Source organism: Schistocerca gregaria, chromosome 5, assembly GCF_023897955.1.
Source record: "Schistocerca gregaria isolate iqSchGreg1 chromosome 5, iqSchGreg1.2, whole genome shotgun sequence".
NCBI classification, from domain to species: domain Eukaryota; kingdom Metazoa; phylum Arthropoda; class Insecta; order Orthoptera; family Acrididae; genus Schistocerca; species Schistocerca gregaria.
The window spans coordinates 567,444,207-567,463,636 of record NC_064924.1 but is presented as its reverse complement, the minus strand read 5'-3'; the positions used below and the strand labels follow the sequence as shown (position 1 = coordinate 567,463,636).

At 41.9% G+C, this 19,430-nt stretch overlaps 1 protein-coding gene across 1 annotated transcript in view; it reads right to left on the bottom strand.

The window, feature by feature from the left end:
• The window catches only part of LOC126272843 (transcription factor GAGA-like), a 100,815-nt gene that overhangs the window by 35,882 nt on the left and 45,503 nt on the right, over nucleotides 1-19,430 (bottom strand). Inside the window, exons 3-5 of the mRNA XM_049976046.1 lie at nucleotides 11,109-11,241; nucleotides 10,746-10,946; nucleotides 5,579-5,904 (exon numbers count right to left, since the gene is read on the bottom strand). Of these exons, the coding sequence (XP_049832003.1) occupies nucleotides 5,579-5,904; nucleotides 10,746-10,946; nucleotides 11,109-11,241 (660 nt within the window). The remainder of the gene's footprint in view (nucleotides 1-5,578; nucleotides 5,905-10,745; nucleotides 10,947-11,108; nucleotides 11,242-19,430) is intronic.

Below are 19,430 nucleotides of genomic sequence, written 5' to 3'. Positions count from 1 at the left end.
TTAGACAAATTTTGCTGTTGGCAGATGCTTGTGTATGCACTGTGTTGTGTTATAAATGGCACATTTTCTTTGCAACTACAGTTTTATTTTCGTGTTTAAGTTTTCTTGCTGCAGTAGTGTGCTAAAGTAATGATAACTAAATCAATGAAAAATTCTTTGAATTCTAAAAAATTCCGATTTCTCCCAGATGAAAAAATTTCCATGTTTTTCCCGGATTTCCCGGTTGTCCTGGGGCATATCCAGCCTGATGTAACTTATGCATCTTGTTCACTGTCTTACATACTGCAGGACTGAAATGCAACTTGTTCAAGTCACAATTTTCTCAGTCATTCAATGTGCAATTGGGTTTCAAGGTTTCTCAGAATAGTGTTAAGTCTTTATGCCATCTTGTCACCATGGTCAGAGCTCTGCCTCAGCTTACAAATATCAAACAACTCCAAGCACTTTTTGGTAAAATTGCATACTACCACAAATTTCACATGCAGCCCCGTTGGCTCATACCCTCCACAGGAATGTTCCTTTTCAGTGAACAACGGCCTGCAAGCATGAGCTCATGATTTTGAAATCTAAATTACTCCTGACTCCTTGTTTGTTTCCACCCTGGCCACCACCTGGTTTTGGCTACAGACTCTCAGTTTAGCCTTGGCTATTCTTGCGCATCAATACGAGGATGGTTCCAAATGTTCCATAGCTTATGCATCAAAAATTCTCAAATCCGCTCAGCAGCACTACTCCCAAGTTGAAAAGGAAGTGTTTGCTTTTGTTTAAGTCCTCGAAAAGTTCGTTGCATTCTATTACGGGTCTATGTTCCGCCTCATCACTGATCACAAGGGTTCGTTTTCACTGTTTAATCCTTCTTCTTCATTGTCTGACAAAACAACAGATCACCTCCAGTGTTGATTCTTGTTTCTGTCTTGCTACAATTACTAAATACATTTATGGCCTGCTGCACAACATGCCAATGTCAATGCTCCATCCCCAGCTGGCCAGATCCTACCTTTGATCAGAATGAACTCCTTTGTATTCACTCAGATGTTAGGGCACAACACAGAGTGGAAGGGCTTCCTATTCATCACTGCCTTTCGGCGTTTGACAGCGTTGTTCTCTTAGCGACAGATGGGCCTGTCAGGCAGGTTGTGATCCCGGCCACCCTGCAGCGGGATGCACTTCATCTCCTACATCAGGGGCATTAGGTCTCACGTACCAAGTTATTGGCCTGTTGGCACATGTTTTGACCAAGGATCAATGGTGACATTCTACATCTTGTCACTGCTTGCTCTCAGTGTGCTGCCCAGCAGGCGGCACCACAGATGTTGCTCTCTCTATGACCCACATCGCAGCATCTGTGGCAACACATCCTTGTTGATTTCACAGGACCCTTCCTACATTCTTACTGGTTTCTGGTTGTTGCTGTTGATACTTTCTCTAAATTTCCATAGGTTATCCATTACCCTTTGACATCAGCTGTAGCTACAATACAGGTCCTCTCCAAAATTCTTCCTACTGACAGATTGTCTTGCACACTTGGTGATGCACTCTTGAACTGACAATTATCATTTGCTCCAATAACAGTCCACAGTCTCGGACTTCCCACGATTTTTGCACCGATCAAGCTATTTGCCACTTTACTGATCCTCCTACCCTCCTCCAATCCAATTGCAAGGCAGAACATCTCGTTTGCACAGGGACACACTTCTTGAGTTCCTACAGGTTTATGCCAGTGGGCGATCTGAGGCCAGCCACAAAGCTCCACGGTCGCCAGTCGTGCAATATTCTGCATCTGCTCATGCCACCCCACAGACGACCATCGGCACATCCCTCCTCACGGTTTGCTCCTGGCTCTGCAGTTTGGGCCAGGGGGACTGGCTACCAAATGAAGTGGATTCTGGCCACAGTCCACAGGTGCTGAGGCTGTCACCTCCGTACAGTGCACACCAGTGACGAGCAGGTGGTGCGCCACCATGACTGACTGCATGCTTATGCCACAGTGCTGCAGATCCCCCACCCGTTCCCCCTCCCTCAGCACCTGTTCCGGCCTTACAGGATGTGCAGGGGCAGAGCTGCCCTCCTTGTGGATGTTGCTCCCTACTGTCTCTCCTCTGGGGTCCAGCCTCCTGGCACCTGCTACCAGGCATTGCTGCAATGCTACACTGCCACTGGTGATTCCACCACTAGCTGGGTTGGTGCCTTCGAGTCCTTCCACACCGGCGTCCCTAGCACCTCTTACCAAGCTGCTAGTGTCTTTACCACTGGCACATTTCCACCGTGTCGAGGGACCAGATACAGAGATAAAACCAGTGCCCTTTTCCCCAGGCCTCAGTTAAGGTACTTCGTGGGTGAGTGTACGCCACACAAGCCATGACCACGGCACTTCTGGCCCTACTCGCCAGTTCCAGCTTGGAATCTCTTACTGCCACCGTCACCATCATCGCCTGTGGGGTCTACCACAGAGGTCACAGATATATTAATAGTCGCCCTGATGCTTGCATCGGAGAAGCGTCCTTTCCCCATGGAGGTAAGGGGCGATATAACTGTGAACATAATACTTGGATATGCACTGCAACAATACACAGCACACTACACTTCGAATATTCTGTCAATGGCATCTGCGCAGGTTGGCCGTCATAGAGAGTCTGCAGTGGGCCACATGAGTTGTGCATGCTGCACGGCATCTGCTGCACCATCTATCAGAGCACTCTTCTATATAAGTGCTGTGCAGCTGGCACTCACTTGCATACTCAGCAGCATGTATCAGTACCTGGATTGTTTCTACATTTGTGTCTACACTCTCAATTGTTGTTCTTTTGAATGTGGAAGACAAAAAAATTTTGGTCCATAACTGCCATACTGTTGTTTGTATCTTATGACAGTAGATAACAGTATATCTTGCAGTGAGGATCTGGCAATTATCAAACTCAATTCTCTATACATATACAACTTACTGGTTTCTATCTCTGATAATAAAAATGAATTTCAGCTAAACTGTTATTTCCAGTCACTCTAAAAGACTTTGCCTTCTCTTCTGGGGTTCAGAGAGGAATGGATTTCTGTACTCTGGTGCAAAGGCATTCACCTGGCATGAACAAAGAAACTTTCAATCCCAATTAGTTCAAAAGAAAATTAAAAACACAACTCATCAGCCACTCCAACAGGTTATCTGATTATTTAAACTGAAGGATTGAAAATTTCTCTTACCTATACGTCAAACTGAAGTTTCCACTGTAGAACTGCACAAGTAATAGTGCACCACAAACACACCTCAGTAAGTTCAGGTACACACTTCCTATCAAAAATACTAATTTAAGCAGATAAATATTCAGCTACCAATAAGAGTTAAACAGCAGCTATTTAGTTTAACTGAGGCAGCAACAGGTTAAAGCCTTTCCTTCTAAATTCCTAGCGGTATAGAGACATTTCGCTGTTGATGAAGTGCACAGATTAACTTCCATCAATTTCCTTGTCTTTTGTTAAAATATACCCCGATACTCACACCACTGATATTTCTCCTTCTTGAAATTTCTAGTTCTTGATAGTAACTATGCAATACAATGAGTGAGTGAATGAATTAATTTCTGTCTGTCGACACACAGCACACAGTATATTTACTTACAAGGGAAATCAACTGCCAACCCTTGCACCAATTGTCAAGTCTCTGCAGGTCTCTTGCATTTATTTTTTCTGACATTGCAAATTTTCCTGTATACCAGATAGTTATAATTAAACTTACAGTGCTCAGAGTGCTGCAGTGTGTGCTATACACATATGTTGGAGAATGCTGAAACATTGTAGACATGTTCATTAATCAGTACTCTTGGTGAGTAAGCTGGAGGGGGGGGGAGTGGAAATATGGCACTGTAAGAGGTCAGAATGCGGTGTGGGTGCAGGAGAAGGTGAAAGATGATCAAACATATGATAATGGTGGTTCCAGCATGTTTATTAGGATATCATCACAAGTTATAACATTTGTTCAAACTCAACAATATGCTGCATCCATAACGTGGCACGGTCAACAGTTGCTTGCAACATATCCCGTGTAATCAAAGTGATACATCGTTGTAAACTATACTTCAGATCAGGAAGGGTCCAGATGCATTCCTGACATATATGATCTTTCAGATATGTCCACAACCAGAAGACCCATTAGGTCAGGGGATCTGGAAGCCCACAATGTTTACATTGCCTAGAGACGATGCAGTCATTACAAAAGGTTTCTTGAAGCATTTGTGTCACCTGGCAAGTGACATATAGTATCGCCCCATCTTGCATGAAAATAGTGGTGTGGACACAATTGTGTTTTTGCAAAGCCTGAATCACGTGTTGCACAAGGGCGTCCTCATAATGTGCAGATGTCACTCTATCCCTAACAGGCCTACGGAGTGCCATGTCCTCTAAGAAAAACAGACAGATAATGAAGGAGCTTGCGAAACCACACCACACAGTCACATAAGCTGAGTGCAATGGATGTTCCTGCACAACGTGTAGTGAAGTAATACCTCATATGTGACAGTTCTGTTCCTTCATGGCACTGTGCAGAGTAAAATGTGCCTACTCCATCCAAAGAATATTCCCCAGCCAGTTGCCATCCATTTCCATGGATACCAAAAATGATAGACAAAGTCACGGCATTGTATCCTATCTGGGGGCTTCATATGACACACATTCAGAATTGCGTAGGAATAGCAGTTTAAAATGCGCTACAAAATCACTTGAATTGTTGGCCAGGGGAGAGAGAATTTCTGAGACACTGCTCGAGCAGTGGCTGCAAAATTTGAGGCGCACACTGCACAGTCAGCTGTAGCTACAGCAACTTCTTCAACAACTGCCTTGGGAATGGGTCATCTCCCTCTCCCTGCTGCACTACCTAATACGCTTGTTTTTCAAATTTCGTAATCATGTTCTTTAGCCCATTTACTGACATGGGATCATTTTCACAAGTATTTCTGTTGGTGATATCCCCACAATGCTGCCACATTACCATTAGTGCACGGTCTTCCTTGTCAATAGCCACTGTGTTTCATACAGAAAACTTCAACCTACTTAATCCTTTACATCAACGGTCACTTCATAAAATAAATCAACATATGTTGTCACATGACAAACCGCATACCATTGTCAGAACAGGAAACATTTCATATTATGATTGCTTACAGCACCATGTTTTCACCTGGCAGCAGAAAGTCTAATTCTTATTCTTCGCAGCATTCTCCATGAGTGCAGCAATTAACAAACATATCTATGATGTTTCAGAGTCCTGTGATGTACTGCAGCACTCGGAACACCGTCAGTTTAATTGTAACCACCAGGTTCAACATCATTAACAAACAGCCCGATGGAGCTTCCAGTATTATCAGTTAGATTGAGTAATGGCCCTTTAACACTCCACTGGGGTACCCCTAAAGTTGCTTTCACAGCTGAAAATTTCTTTCCATTAGCAACAATGTGTCACTAGTAACAATGTGTAAAGATATGGTGGTATTCTGATATTTGGTAAACTCATTTTTTATTCAATGTACGGCAGCTTGATAATGCACATAATGCCTTCCAAAAGTCAAAGAACTGTACACCATTCCAAATGTACCTGCACAGACAGTGGTCGCAGTGGGCTGGAAGGACGGCCGGGCTGGGGCAGTGCTACGGGCAGGAGCGATGCAAACGTAGCGGGCTGCTGCAGCTGCACTTCAGGCTCGAGGGCGGACGGCTGCTGCGAGTAGGCTGCTCCTACCCCAACACCGACACCTGGACCCCCTCCAGGACCGACCGACATGCGGTACTTGCAGCTCGTCAGCAGGTGCCGCCGCAGGTTGCGAGCCTGGCGCAGCAGTGCTCCACACAGGGGGCACGCGCCCGGCTGGTCTGAAGCCCCTCGGATCTTCGTACCACCACTTCCCGACGCAGGTGACACTCCTCGGAAATGATGTGTTATTGTCAGTTCACTGCTACACTGTCTCGAGTGAAATACAAACAGCGTCAAGAGTAAAGGTGAAGTGAAGTCACTCAGGTCTTTTGGAAGAGATGTGTACTCAATGCGGAAATCATTATTTTCAGGGAATGCAATTCCACGTATAGCCAATAGATACACTAAAATACATGTCAGGAAAAATAATTCGCTTTCAGAACTGTAAATTCCTGCCTTAGAGAGGAAAGAGGGGTATGTTGGTAAAGGTTACAAAGGAGGGGCACATTCCTCAAGTCACCATATGAAAGCTTGTTTCAAACAAGTGAGTTTCTGGTCAAAATCTGACTACTCATTGTGGATGTGCATCACAGCTTATATATCAATTAACAGTCACCTAAGATTAGAGTTCTAAAAGCCCGAGTATGCTGCAGACTGCACACATTGGAACATGACTGTCATGTCAATTGGTTGCATAGGAAGTTAACCTATTATTTCCAAGCTTCTATTCATTATAATAATGTATTTTGTGCTTTTTTGTCTGCTCAATTTTTATTTTGTATTCGTTTTGTTTCCGTGACACATTTCAAAAGTTGTACAAGGAGCTGGTATCTTTCATAATAGTGTTCTGCGACAAGCTAGATGATATATCTGAAAGCAAACTGATAATTTTGTTTAACAATACCTAGACAAACAAATACCCTACATTATGCATAAATAAGTATGTAAACAACAGACTGAAGTCTCTTAATGAAAACTGACCCAACAGTGAAAAAGTCAGATTTAGTTAACTGGGAAAATAATTGCTAATGTTATTTCACACTTAGGACAAAAATATATCAAGTATAAACTAAAAACATGACATCTTGGATATTCGGGAATCCAGCCAGATGTTCGCGTCGTTCTCGCACGATATTTCAACAGCGTGCCTCGCTGTCTTCTTCAGGTGCTACCAGAGACTGATCCTTGGGTCGATCGAGTCCAGTACTTATGCCTGGGAGGAGCTGGGCGTTCCCTAATCGGTCCGCGCCGAGTCGAGTATTCCATCTGTGGTCCGCGCCCGCCAAACTCGGCTTCAATGGACCCCTCCAGTCGCGTATGTTCCGACTGCCATCGGCGCCCGTTTTGGCTGTCCTCAACGGTTGTGGTTGTTATTTGAGGTGTGTCAGACCCGATCTAAGATGTTGGGTACTCTATCTCATGACTGTTACTACGGTTTCCACTTCTGTTGCGTGCTGGACGCTCCCTAATCGGTCCGCACCGCGTCGTGTGCGGTGCGGACCGATTAGGGAGCGTCCAGCACTTCAGGCTCGAGGGCGGACGGCTGCTGCGAGTAGGCTGCTCCTACCCCCTGACACCCCTCAAATGACAACCACAACCACTGAGGACAACCACAACCACTGAGGACGGCCAAAACGGGCGCCGACGGCAGTCGGAACATCAGCGACTGGAGGGGTCCATTAAAGCCGAGTCTGGCGGGCGCGGATCACAGATGGAACACTCGACTCGGCGCGGACCGATTAGGGAACGCCCAGCTCCTCCCAGGCATAAATACTGGACTCGATCGACCCAAGGATCAGTCTCAGGTAGCACCTGAAGAAGACAGCGAGGCACGCTGTTGAAATATTGTGCGAGAACGACGCGAACATCTGGCTGGATTCTCGAATATCCAAGATGTCATCGGACCGCCGGGAAAGCATGAAGAATTACAAACTAAAAACATATTACTTATTGCTTTCTAAATTTCTAAGCAGATTCAGAAGGATGTAGGTTGCAGTAGGTACTGGGAGATGAAGCAGCTTGCACAGGATAGAGTAGCATGGAGAGCTGCATCAAACCAGTCTCAGGACTGAAGACAACAACAACAACAACAAATTTTTTTATGCAATTGTGAGTATATATTTTTTCAATAAATTGCACATACACTTTTGAAATGTTGGGATGACACTTTTCTACCCTTTCGGTTCCCAGCAGAGTGAAATTTTATCGAACTATCTTTGTCAAGAACATCCACTACGAACTTTACTTCTGGCTATTAATAAATTCTGTTATCATTGCTTGTTCCTATGTTCTACTACCATGTGCTGAATTTTCCTTTTTTAAAAAAAAAAAAAAAAAAAAAAAAAAAAAAAAAAAAAAAAAGTGCCCCATAATCTCACAGGTGACACTGTACAACATAAAGCTCCCGTGACACACACACACACACACACACACTTTTGGCACTGATCTGTAAACAAAAACAAACACCTGTGACAGATAATATCGAGTACAGAAATAAAATGACAGGGGCACAGCAGTAGACTCATTTGCCACAAGTTGTCGACTGAGACAAGAATGTCAGAAAGTCATTCAAGTGGAAGGGGCTTTGGATTCATACTCATCACAACCTAGGGCATAAGCAACTGGTGTCTCCTCGCCAACCTTTTCCCACATACTCCTCTTTCCTCCCTCAGGAAGGAACCAATAGTTTTGAAAAATATGTAATAATTCATCAACATCAAGGCTCTGATTTGTTCCACCTTCAAGAATTTTCTCTGTCCATATTTTCTTTGACCAACAGATCTCTCTTCTCCTTGTTTTGGCTTACATTCACACAGTGACTATGGTGTATTGTTTTCTTGCATTCTTGTTATGCACCCTGTCTGTCTATCCCTGCATATACCTGTATTCAAGTGGCCTCTAACTCCATCGAAAGCTATACCAGAATCATCATTGTGCTGTATGAAGCTGTCCTGAATGTGTTGTACTAGTCCAGTGTTCACAAGCTCACTGTGTACTTGCACTTTGTGGATTTCTCTTTGGGAAGCTCATACTCTGCTGCCTATAAACTTTGCCGTGCTGAAGGAACGATTGCTCACAACTTCTCCTGTGAAGCCACTTTCCCCTATCTCTGAGCAGGTGTGAACTCTGAAAGTCACTTTTTTGTGCTCCAGCTAATCCATTGGCATTTAGTGATTGTGGACTCAAACCTATACACTGTTTTGTGGGACTCTCATTCTGTTGATTGTGAAGATAAACCCACATACTGCTTCGTTGTAGTTCAGTGCATGTAATAGACAGTGAGACTTAACCTTGCAGAATACAAAAATAGTAATGAGGGCTAAGCAACAGTTTGAAAAGTTTAAAAACCTATCATTCAGTTTTGTTATACAAACATAAGCAATTCAGAAATAATATCATCACACCCTGATTCTTTTTCCTTTCTTAGTGTTAAGAAAGCTAAATTTAATTTATATTTATTATTAGATCTACATAAATATGTACATGTATCGACGCATGCAGTTTCTGTTTGTTTGTATGTGGAGGGGGATAGTGGGATCAAGAGGAAGACCCCTAGTTATGGCAGTTATTTAGTAAGTTTCATATTTTGTCTTTATTGACAGCTTCAGTGTTGTAACAATATAAAATGATTGATGGACAGTGGTTGCTGTATGGCAATTTGTTGTGTGGATGGCTCTCCCTTTGAGGCCCGTAATTGTCAAGAAAGACACATATTTCTCATACGAAACTGTGTGACGAAGCAAGCTGGGATCTCTTTACTTCCTCTCGTTTTGCCATCTGCCTCATTAAATTCATTTTATTTTCATTTTTGCCTGATTACCATTAAAATGCATGAGCGTAATATGCATTTCCATAAAAGAGAAAGGTCCGCCTTCACTCTTAAGGGATATACCTGTAGCACAAGGTCTAATTTAGTGCTTAGTTTTGTGTATGTAATTAATTTCCTAATTTATTTTGATCATTCCTTGTTAATACTTCTGTTATAGGGTGAAATCAGTAATTGTTTCGTGACTTAGATTCTATTGTTGACTCATAAACAAATATAAATTCTGTACAAATTATATAAAGATTTGGAAGAACTACTAGGATTCTTAAAGAATTTATTTGACTCTATTCAAAAACATATTAGCAAAGCCAGCCCTTAATTAATTCTAAAATAATTACTAGGTTTGTCAAAAAGTATTGATTGTGCAACTATATCTGTTAATTTCATTATTTAAACAAATAATTCAGCCGCCTTTGTCGTAGGTGGAAGAGTTAAAAAGAAGGAACTTTTTGAGGTACTCAGTTAATTGAATGAATTATGTTTGAATTGTAATTTCTGTAACTTAAACATCGAATCATGTATAGGTTCAGTGCCTATTATTGTGATGATATATAAAGGACCGATTTTTGGTACCAAGACAGTCAGTCCATGGCCAATTTTCAGACAGGTATTATGTATTGGTTAGATTATCAACAATGCGCCAACTTAACAATAGAATAAGTGTACACAAATAGGCTGTATGTTAGAACAATTAATGAGAATGTCTGTTTAATTTATTTGAAAAATAGTGTTGCACATTCCGTATTATTCTGTAAGAACTGTGTACTGTGCAGTTAGGTTTTTACTGCTCACAGATATTCAACAGCAACTATTGTAGCAGTATGCTGATATTGCCTGAAACCTATTACCAATAGTGAATTGGCAATATAATTGTGTAATATTGGGGGTTGTGAACAGCAAAACTAAAGAAATGTGAAATGCAATTGTGCAACTGTCAGCTACATCATTTACTGTAGTCAGTGTTTAACTTCAACCCCCCCACCCCCAATTTTTCAGCCAGTACAACAATGTTGTACATTGACACCAAGGACTATCAATGAAGAAATAAAGTAAGCAACCGTCACACCTACTTAGAACATTTCAGTATTCGCCTCTCATGGCAGAAACTACAAATATTATTAAGTTGCTAAATTTCATTTCGAACACCACTCATCAGGAATTAGGTGCTTTCAATGACAATGTCACGCAAATGAGTTGAATATAATCCTGAAGAAATTACAAAAATCTGAAAGTTGAGAAAATTACCTGTTTCATCCGCTGATTGATTACTGCTTTCACCGTCGTCAGTCTTACGCGTATCCGGATTAGAGAGGACATCAGACTCTGGTATGTGAGATGAATGCGATGAATTCTGATGGTGATTAGCTGGCTGATTTTCTGAATCTGCAGAGAGACTATCATGACGGGCCCACTTCGAGCCACTAGACCCTGTGCTTGAGGCATTTCCTTGAAACACATAAACACCACAAAATTACCACATGAATTAAGATCTTGATGGTTAAGCTAAGAAATTTGCTGGCATGCAAGAAATGTATTGAGACTCAAAGTATAAAAATTTATTAGTTAATATGTAAAATAAATTTTAGACAACGAAAGTGCATGCCAAACCTGTAGATTCTCTTCGTTTTGTTTTTCTCTTCCTCCTAATCGGTAAAAAGGAGTTAATGACATCTCTCGACAGAGCTTCATGAGATGCAGGAGAAGGATGCATATCATCAAGTTTATGCAAGCTGTACATAGTCTGTAACAGTACATTTATGAATGTGCTATGTAAAGCTGACATTAGTAATACAGAAGGTAATAATACAAGTTGTTGTAGTAAATTCAAATGTTATTTAAGGGTTTCCTAAAACCATCTCAGCCTCAAACAGAAAAAAACAGACTGGGTGACTGCTGAGCTGCAGCAACCTGTAAGTTGACTCATTATTCATGATTCCTCTGCAATGTGATTGGTGTCCTTTCTGCCCACAATAACACGTAAGAAATAAGCTCACCAGGCCAAATGTTAGTTACCTGGGATGCAAGTGGCATCAAATTGAGTGGTTAAGAGAACCACTCCACAGGAAATGAAGAGTTGTTTTCAGTGTCCACAGAGGCCTTTGTGAAAAAGTGGTAAAAGAGGCCATCTGCTTTCGCGTGTATCAAGTAGAAGACACAGAGTACTAATGTGTATTGTCCTGCAGAGATACTGGCAGTAGCAGAGATGCTAACATTCTGATAAGGAAGGAATTGCTATCAGAGTTGCAGCTGGAAGAAGAAGAAGAAAAGGATAAAGAAGAAGAAAGAGAAGAGGATGAAGATGATGATTATTTGATACCACCAGAGATTGTCTCTGTTCATGGCTGAAAACGTTTCACGAAGTAAGAATTGATACTGGGCAATGACACTGGTTCTACCTGACCTGTTTCCAACACAACTGTTAGTGGAGGGAATCACATCACATATCTGTACATAAGAGACACTTGCTCACTCTTGAATACAAAGCAGCCTAATTACAGTGGTCAAAGAGACACTTACTACAGAATGTGGAATACTGATTTAACATTACTAAGATACCGTCCCTCGTGGCTGACATGACAGTAATCCATTTTACTCTCAGCGCTAGTACATATTAGCCTTTAGCTAGTATGCTTAGCATTTAGTATGTTAAGCCCTTTTTTTCTCTTCATGACTTAAATTAAAGATCAATTCTGTTTTGCATACTGCACAGTACCCACTGGAGGTACAGCCATTCAGATGTCGTGTACAGGGTTATTCAAAAAGAAAGAACACATTTCAGTTGTTTATTACAGGCAAACTATGGAAGACAGAAACAAATGCACATGTCATTGAATGGAGGAAGGTTCGAAGTTTTATGTTTGCACAGACACTAACCAACACACTCAACATGAGCACTGGACATTGCTACAGAAACACCAAAACGGTAACCCATTTCATTTTACATGCGAATCAACATGTCCCTGTTTATTGAATTGGCAACTTCAACAATTTGATTTCTCAGGTCCTGAAGAGTAGCTGCCGGAAGTGGGACAAAGACTCGTCTTTTATGTACCTCAACACAAAAAACACACACATACACACACACACACACACACACACACACACACACAGTGCATAGGTCTGGTGACGTGGGAGGCCAAAAGCAATGGTTGTCCATCTCTTCCAATCCAGTGTAGTGGGGTGGTGGTGTTACGATAACACCACACCTCAAGGAGAAAGTGAGGTGAGGCACTGTTATGCATAAAAACAAAATCATTGGAATCTTTGTGAAGTTGAGGAAACAACCAATTTTGCAATATGCCTAGCTGTAACATTTCTGTCAGTTTTCCTCACAAAAAAGGAAGATCCACAATCTATGTGAGCAGAAATGACCCAAAACACATTCTATTTCGTCGAGTCTCTTTCACATTTAATGATGACACCAAGATTTTTGTGAACCCCAAATTCTTACATTATGGTGGTTTGCTTCACCCGATAGATGAAACACTGATTCGTCTGAAAAGAAAAGAGTTCAGAAAAAGTGTCCTCTGGCACATCCGGAAGAACTGAAATACAAAATTTGTACCTTCTGTTGTGGTTGCAGTTGCTGTAGTAACTGTAACTTGTCAGGCTTCATATGCAGTCATCATTTCAGAATCCACCACAGGTTTGTTCAAGGAAGTTGAAGTCCTTGGTCTACCCATCTTGTGGACTTCCAAGGACTCCGTATGAATGCATCTCAGACATGCTCCACATTTTCATCAGACGTGTGACCAACCACTGGTCTTTTCTTTGCATATACAACCAACTTCCAAGAATTCTGTATAGCAGTCATAAATCTACTTGTGCTGAGATGGCTTCTTGCTGAATCGATGGTGGAATGCATATTACACTTGAAGATTGGACTGACTTTGCACAAATTCCAACACACAAAATAATTTCTCTTGTGCTGTAGTCATCATGTTGTCACAAACAAGCAACAGCACAGCCGTGTCAAAATTTTGAAACTTCCTCCACCCAGTGAAAAAATTCAACAATGGAAAACCAGAATGGAATGTAACGATTTAATGAAAAGGATAGTTGCTAATCACCACACAGCTCATAGGCTGGGCCGCACATAGCCTCAACAAAAACACTGTCAAAAATAAGATTTTGGTCAACAAGGCCTTTGTCAGAAATAGACAAAACACACACACACACACACACACACACACACACACACACACACACACAAACGCTGTGTTGTCTATTTCTGATGAAGACATTGTTGGCCGAAAGTTCACTTTCTGACAATCTTTTTGTTGTGCCTATCTGTGACTCAGCATCTCCGCTATGTGCTGAGTAGCAACTATCCGTTTTGTAATATTGTTACCTCCATCCAGTGACATGTCCAATGTGTTTCTAACCTTTATATATTTTGTCTGTAATAAATAAATGAAATCCGTTTTTTCTTTAGGAATCACTCCTCCTATAACAATGCATCTCATGAGCTGTTCAATGCAGTTGTCCGATCCAGACTGGCAGCATGTGCTGATATCAAGTGCTACTTATAGCCTAGCACAACCACATAACAGCCTGATCACTACCACACACATCGGGCTTCAGCGAACAATCGCCCCCAGTGGCAAGCAAAGCTACTGGCACTGCATGGGCAACCGAACATAAGCAATCCCCACAACCACGCTACAGCATATAGCTCTGTGTTGCGCAATCGATACGTGACTCTCCGAAACGCAAAGAGAGTGCCTCACACAGAGAGCATCCCAGAGTGCCCTAAGAGCTACAAGGCAGGCATAATAGTTAACTGTACCTCATATTGTGCCAAATGCTACAAAGATACTTGGTAAGTGGCTAAAAATGTTTGTATTTAAATATTTAACTAATTTCATTACCAATCAATCTTCCAAGTCAAATCTTCCAATGACTTTGTGACAGTCTGGCCCAATCAAACGCCAAGTTAGAATGAGGGCTGCATAATTGAGAACATGTTATTTAGCCAGAAAAATTATTTTTTGCAGACTTTAAAATGTTCCTGAAGTATGTGCAGAGAGCAGTGCACACTGGAAGAAGCCCCTGTTTCTGAGTTCCTCAGAGTTGGGGCCTTTGGTTTATGCAATTTAACAATATTTACCCCATCAAATTGGTCATTGTGAATACATAGTCATCTTAGATTTGCAGACTAAACTTTGATTGCTGAGGTTAACATTTTTATATCATTTTGTGACTTAATATTGAAATTATTTCACACTCATAGGTAAAACTTTGATAGCTGAGCTCACATGCAAATTTTAGAAGAGTAGGAGGGAGAGTGGAGGCAGCATTTCAGCCATGCACTAGGGCTAACTGAGGAGATGGAGAAGTAGGAGGAAAAGGGGGGGGGGGGGGGGCAGAGAGCAGCAAGCACGCAGCAAAAGTCGTTACATTGCCAACTATAGGATTGTATATTATATTTCTTGGTTTTAACAAATATCTACTACACTTAAGATCAATTCACACACAACTGTAACATGACAGTGCCATGACCAGCCAGTGACTCATTCTGTCAGCCATTTGACTTTTAATTTGATTGTGCAAAATACTGATATTTATGGTAGATGAACTATCAATGATTGGTATGAGACCAGCTCACTGTTTGTTTGAGATATGTATGTAATCTTATTTGTTCTTTGAAAGGCATACAACAGAAAACTTACTTTATTTTTGGCATCATGATCAAAACCTTGAGATTTTACAAAAGACAAATACAGGATGAGATTTTCGCTCTGCAGCAGAGTGTGCGCTGATATGAAACTTCCTGGCAGATTAAAACTGTAGGCCGGACCAAGACTCGAACTCGGGACCTTTGCCTTTGGCGGGCAAGTGCTCTACCAACTGAGCTACCCAAGCATGACTCACACCCCGTCCTCACAGCTTTACTTCTGCCAGTATCTCGTCTCCTACCTTCCAAACTATACAGAAGCTCTCCTGTGAACCTTGCAGAACTAGCACTCCTGAAAGAAAGGACATTGCAGAGACATGGTTTAGCCACAGCCTGGGGGATGTTTCCAGATTGAGATTTTCACTCTGCAGTGGAGTGTGCGCTGATATGAAACTTCCTAGCAGATTAAAACTGTGTGCCGGACTGAGACTCGAACTCGGGAGAGCTTCTGTAAAGTTTGGAAGGTAGGAGACAAGATACTGGCAGAAGTAAAGCTGCGAGGATGGGGTGTGAGTCGTGCTTGGGTAGCTCAGTTGGTAGAGCACTTGCCCGCAAAAGGCAAAGGTCCTGAGTTCAAGTCTCAGTCTGGCACACAGTTTTAATCTGCCGGGAAGTTTCAGACAAATACAGGCTTTCATAGGGCACATAGGTTGCATAATTTTATTAAAAAAATAAAGTATAAATACAAAAAAATATCCATTGCTCAGCAAGCGAATAACAGATTAGGTGTGGCATTTGATAAAATTTACTTTTGCGAGGAAGGAATGCATGGACAGACGCATTTTGTGTAGAAGAATTAATCACTGAATACTTCGAATCTGATGCTGTGTCTCACCTTGGTAATGGAATACCTAAATATGAGGAAATGTAAGTTTGAAATATATTGTCTGAAACTGATGGGCAACCTACAAAAAGGGTTTACAATCTAAGTTCATAAGATGTGTCCATTAATAATGTAGTATAAAAAATGAAAGTTAACATGAATTTCGTACCATTTCTTTCCTCTTCCATACCAAGAATTACAATTTTTACACCTGTACAGCTACATTGGGCCCACAAAGAGATAGAGATAGAGATAGAGATAGAGATTGTGTGTGTGTGTGTGTGTGTGTGTGTGTGTGTGTGTGTGTGTAAAGGGATTTATCAAAAAGCTAGTGAGGTTTATTCACTGAGTTGTTACCTTTACTCTTACATCATTTATATTCTGCCACACCTTCCCATACCATAGTAGCAATAAGTTTTTCCCTCATTCATATCCCCAGTGATAAATGAGACAACAAACTACAAAAAAGAAAATCAGAAAGTACAAACAATCCACCAGTTGCAAGGCATTATTACAAAACTATGGACTGCAAAAAATCTGATAGTCACTGAACAGTCAGTGCTACAGCACTATTAGTGCCAGCAGTCAGGTATTGCACGAGTGCAAATACACACAAGTCAATGTCTAAAAAGACTATTATTAGCTTGTCATAACACGGGTCCTCAACCTGCATGGTTTGTTTAAAGGGTGTAATTTTCCATTTATGGCTGTAGAACTTCTTAGCTGAGGAAAGAAGAATAAAATCTTCACCAGCACAAGTGGAAAACCAGGTACTGAAATGTAACAGATCATTTCACAGAAGTGACATATTACCGCCTTTGTCCTTCCAACCAACGAAGGCTGGTCGGAACTTCTAGTAAGTTTTTTTAACAGCAGTTAAGAAATCGGTATCAAGCCTTATACACTGCAGCAAATTTTCTGTGTTCTTGTGAATGTGACATAAGTAGGGCTGAACATAGTGCATCTGCAAGATGAGACGATGGATGGCCAGTCGACTTCCCTTTGGGAACTTTGCAACTTGGGAATTATTCTGTGCCACTGGCATTCCACCTAGGAGATTTGCTATTGTCCCTGGTGCCTTGCAGCTCATGACAGCACCAATGACATCACAAGAGAAAAAGCAGTTCAGTTCGGCTAACACACAACTAGCAGCTGAGATAGATGAAACTGTATCCAAAACGAGTGTAATATCTAACTCTGAGTTGGATTTAATACAACAGTACTGCTGCATCATTAGGCAAGCATCCAATCCCCTCCCTCGCAGGCAACTGAACAAGGACAGTACACACAGAAATAAGAGTGTGCCCAGAGGTTCTTTAGGTAAAGCTTGATATGTGAATCTTGGGCCTGTCGGCAGTCTGCAGTAAGTATTTTTTTCTCTTGAAGGATGACTCTTGATACATGACATATTCTAAAAAGCACTAGACAAATACCAAAACTGCTGTTAACACAATGGATTGATAAGAATCAATGACGAGACGATAAACTTCTCTCAGTATTCAGTACATACAGTAAAGATGACAGATATACAATACACATAAAGATGAAAATCATACTGCGAATTCGAGAGTGAGTTATTGCAGACAGATGTATGAGCCAGATGTTAGCATACCGTATTTAATGAGGTGAAGATAAGGTTTAGTGCCCACTAGGTGGGTTATGTGATGTACTAACATCCACACAAGCACCTGAGGGTAAGGCATAGGTACATGATTTCTAGAGCAAAGGAGCACAGAAGTTGTTAGCAATGAGTAAACACCATAGCTCAGAGTAGGTTCTACCTAAAGGAGATATTACCTCAAGAACATAAATGGAAAAACTTTATTTTGGACTGTGTATTGTACTTCTTAGAAAGTAAAGTGTGTGAGGAAAGGATTATAATAAATAATTAATGGAAAATCTTATATAAAGATGTGAAACAAATACTAACAAAGAGATAGAGGGGCTGGCCAGTACTTACCTCAGCTCAGAACAGCCGATAGATACACAAAAAACAACCGAAAATTTAAGTTCCTAGCTTTCGGAATAAATGTTTCTTCATCAGGGAGGAAAGAGGGGAAAGAAAGGAAAGTGGATTTAGTTACTCACAGCCCAGGTTATGAAACAACAGGGAAAGGAAAACAGGGAGGGTAGCAAGGATGGAGGCATGGTTGTCAGAGGGAAGCCAAAGATATTCTACTGTAGGTACTGTGCCAGCTTCAAACCAAAGAGGATGCATACAGAAGTAAAGAGGTATATAGTATAAAGATGTAGGATAAAAAGATGCATGAATGGCTAAAGAGGAAAGGGAAAGAGGAGAAGACTGAAGAGTAAATGGGAGTGAGGTTGGTTAACGTAGGTTCAGTCCAGGGGGATGGCGGGACGAAAGGATGTGTTGGAGTGCAAGTTCCCATCTCCGCAGTTCAGAGGGACTGGTGTTGGGTGGGAGAAGCCAAATGGCACATACAGTGTAGCAGGTTCCTAGGTCCCTAGAATTATGCTGGAGAGCATGCTCCGCTATTGGGTATTGGACATCTCCTAGGCGGACAGTTCGTCTGTGTCCGTTCATGCGGTCAGCCAGTTTAGTTGTTGTCATACCAATGTAAAAGGCTCTGCAGTGCAGGCATGTCAGCTGATAAATGACATGTGTGGTTTCACACGTGGCCCTGCCTTGACTTGTGTATGTTTTACCAGTAGCGAGGCTGGAGTAGGTGGTTGTAGGGGGATGCATGGGGCAGGTTTTGCAGCGGGGTCGGTTACAGGGGTAGAAACCGCTGGGTAGAGAAGGTAGTCTGGGAATATTGTGGGGTTTAACAAGGATGTTATGGAGGTTAGGGGGGCGACGAAAGGCAACTCTGGGTGGTGTGGGGAGAATTTTGTCAAGGGATGATCTCATTTCAGGGGTTGACTTGAGAAAGTCATATCCCTGGCGGAGTAATTTATTGGTGTATTCAAGGCCAGGATAATATTGGGTGACAAGGGGGATGCTTCTGTGTGGTCTGAGGGTTGTTGGATGGGGAGGAATGTATTGCTCGGGAGATCTGTTTGTGGACAAGGTCTGTAGGATAGTTGCAGGAGAGGAAAGCACTGGTCCGGTTATTGGTGTAATTATTGAGGGATTCGTCACTGGAGTAGATACATTTGCCACGAATACCTAGGCTGTAGGGAAGGGAGCGTTTGATGTGGAATGGATGGCAGCTATCAAAGTGAAGGTACTGTTGTTTGTTTGTGGGTTTGATATGTACAGAGGTGTGGATGTGAGCTTCAACAAGATGACGGTCAACATCCAGGAAGGTGGCTTGGGTTTTGGAGAAGGACCAGGTGAAATTCAAATTCGAAAAGGAGTCGAGGTTATGGAGGAAATTAAGGAGTGTTTCTTAACCATGAGTCCAGACCACAAAGATGTCATCTATAAACCTATACCAGGCCAGGAGAAGCAGCTGTTGGGTCT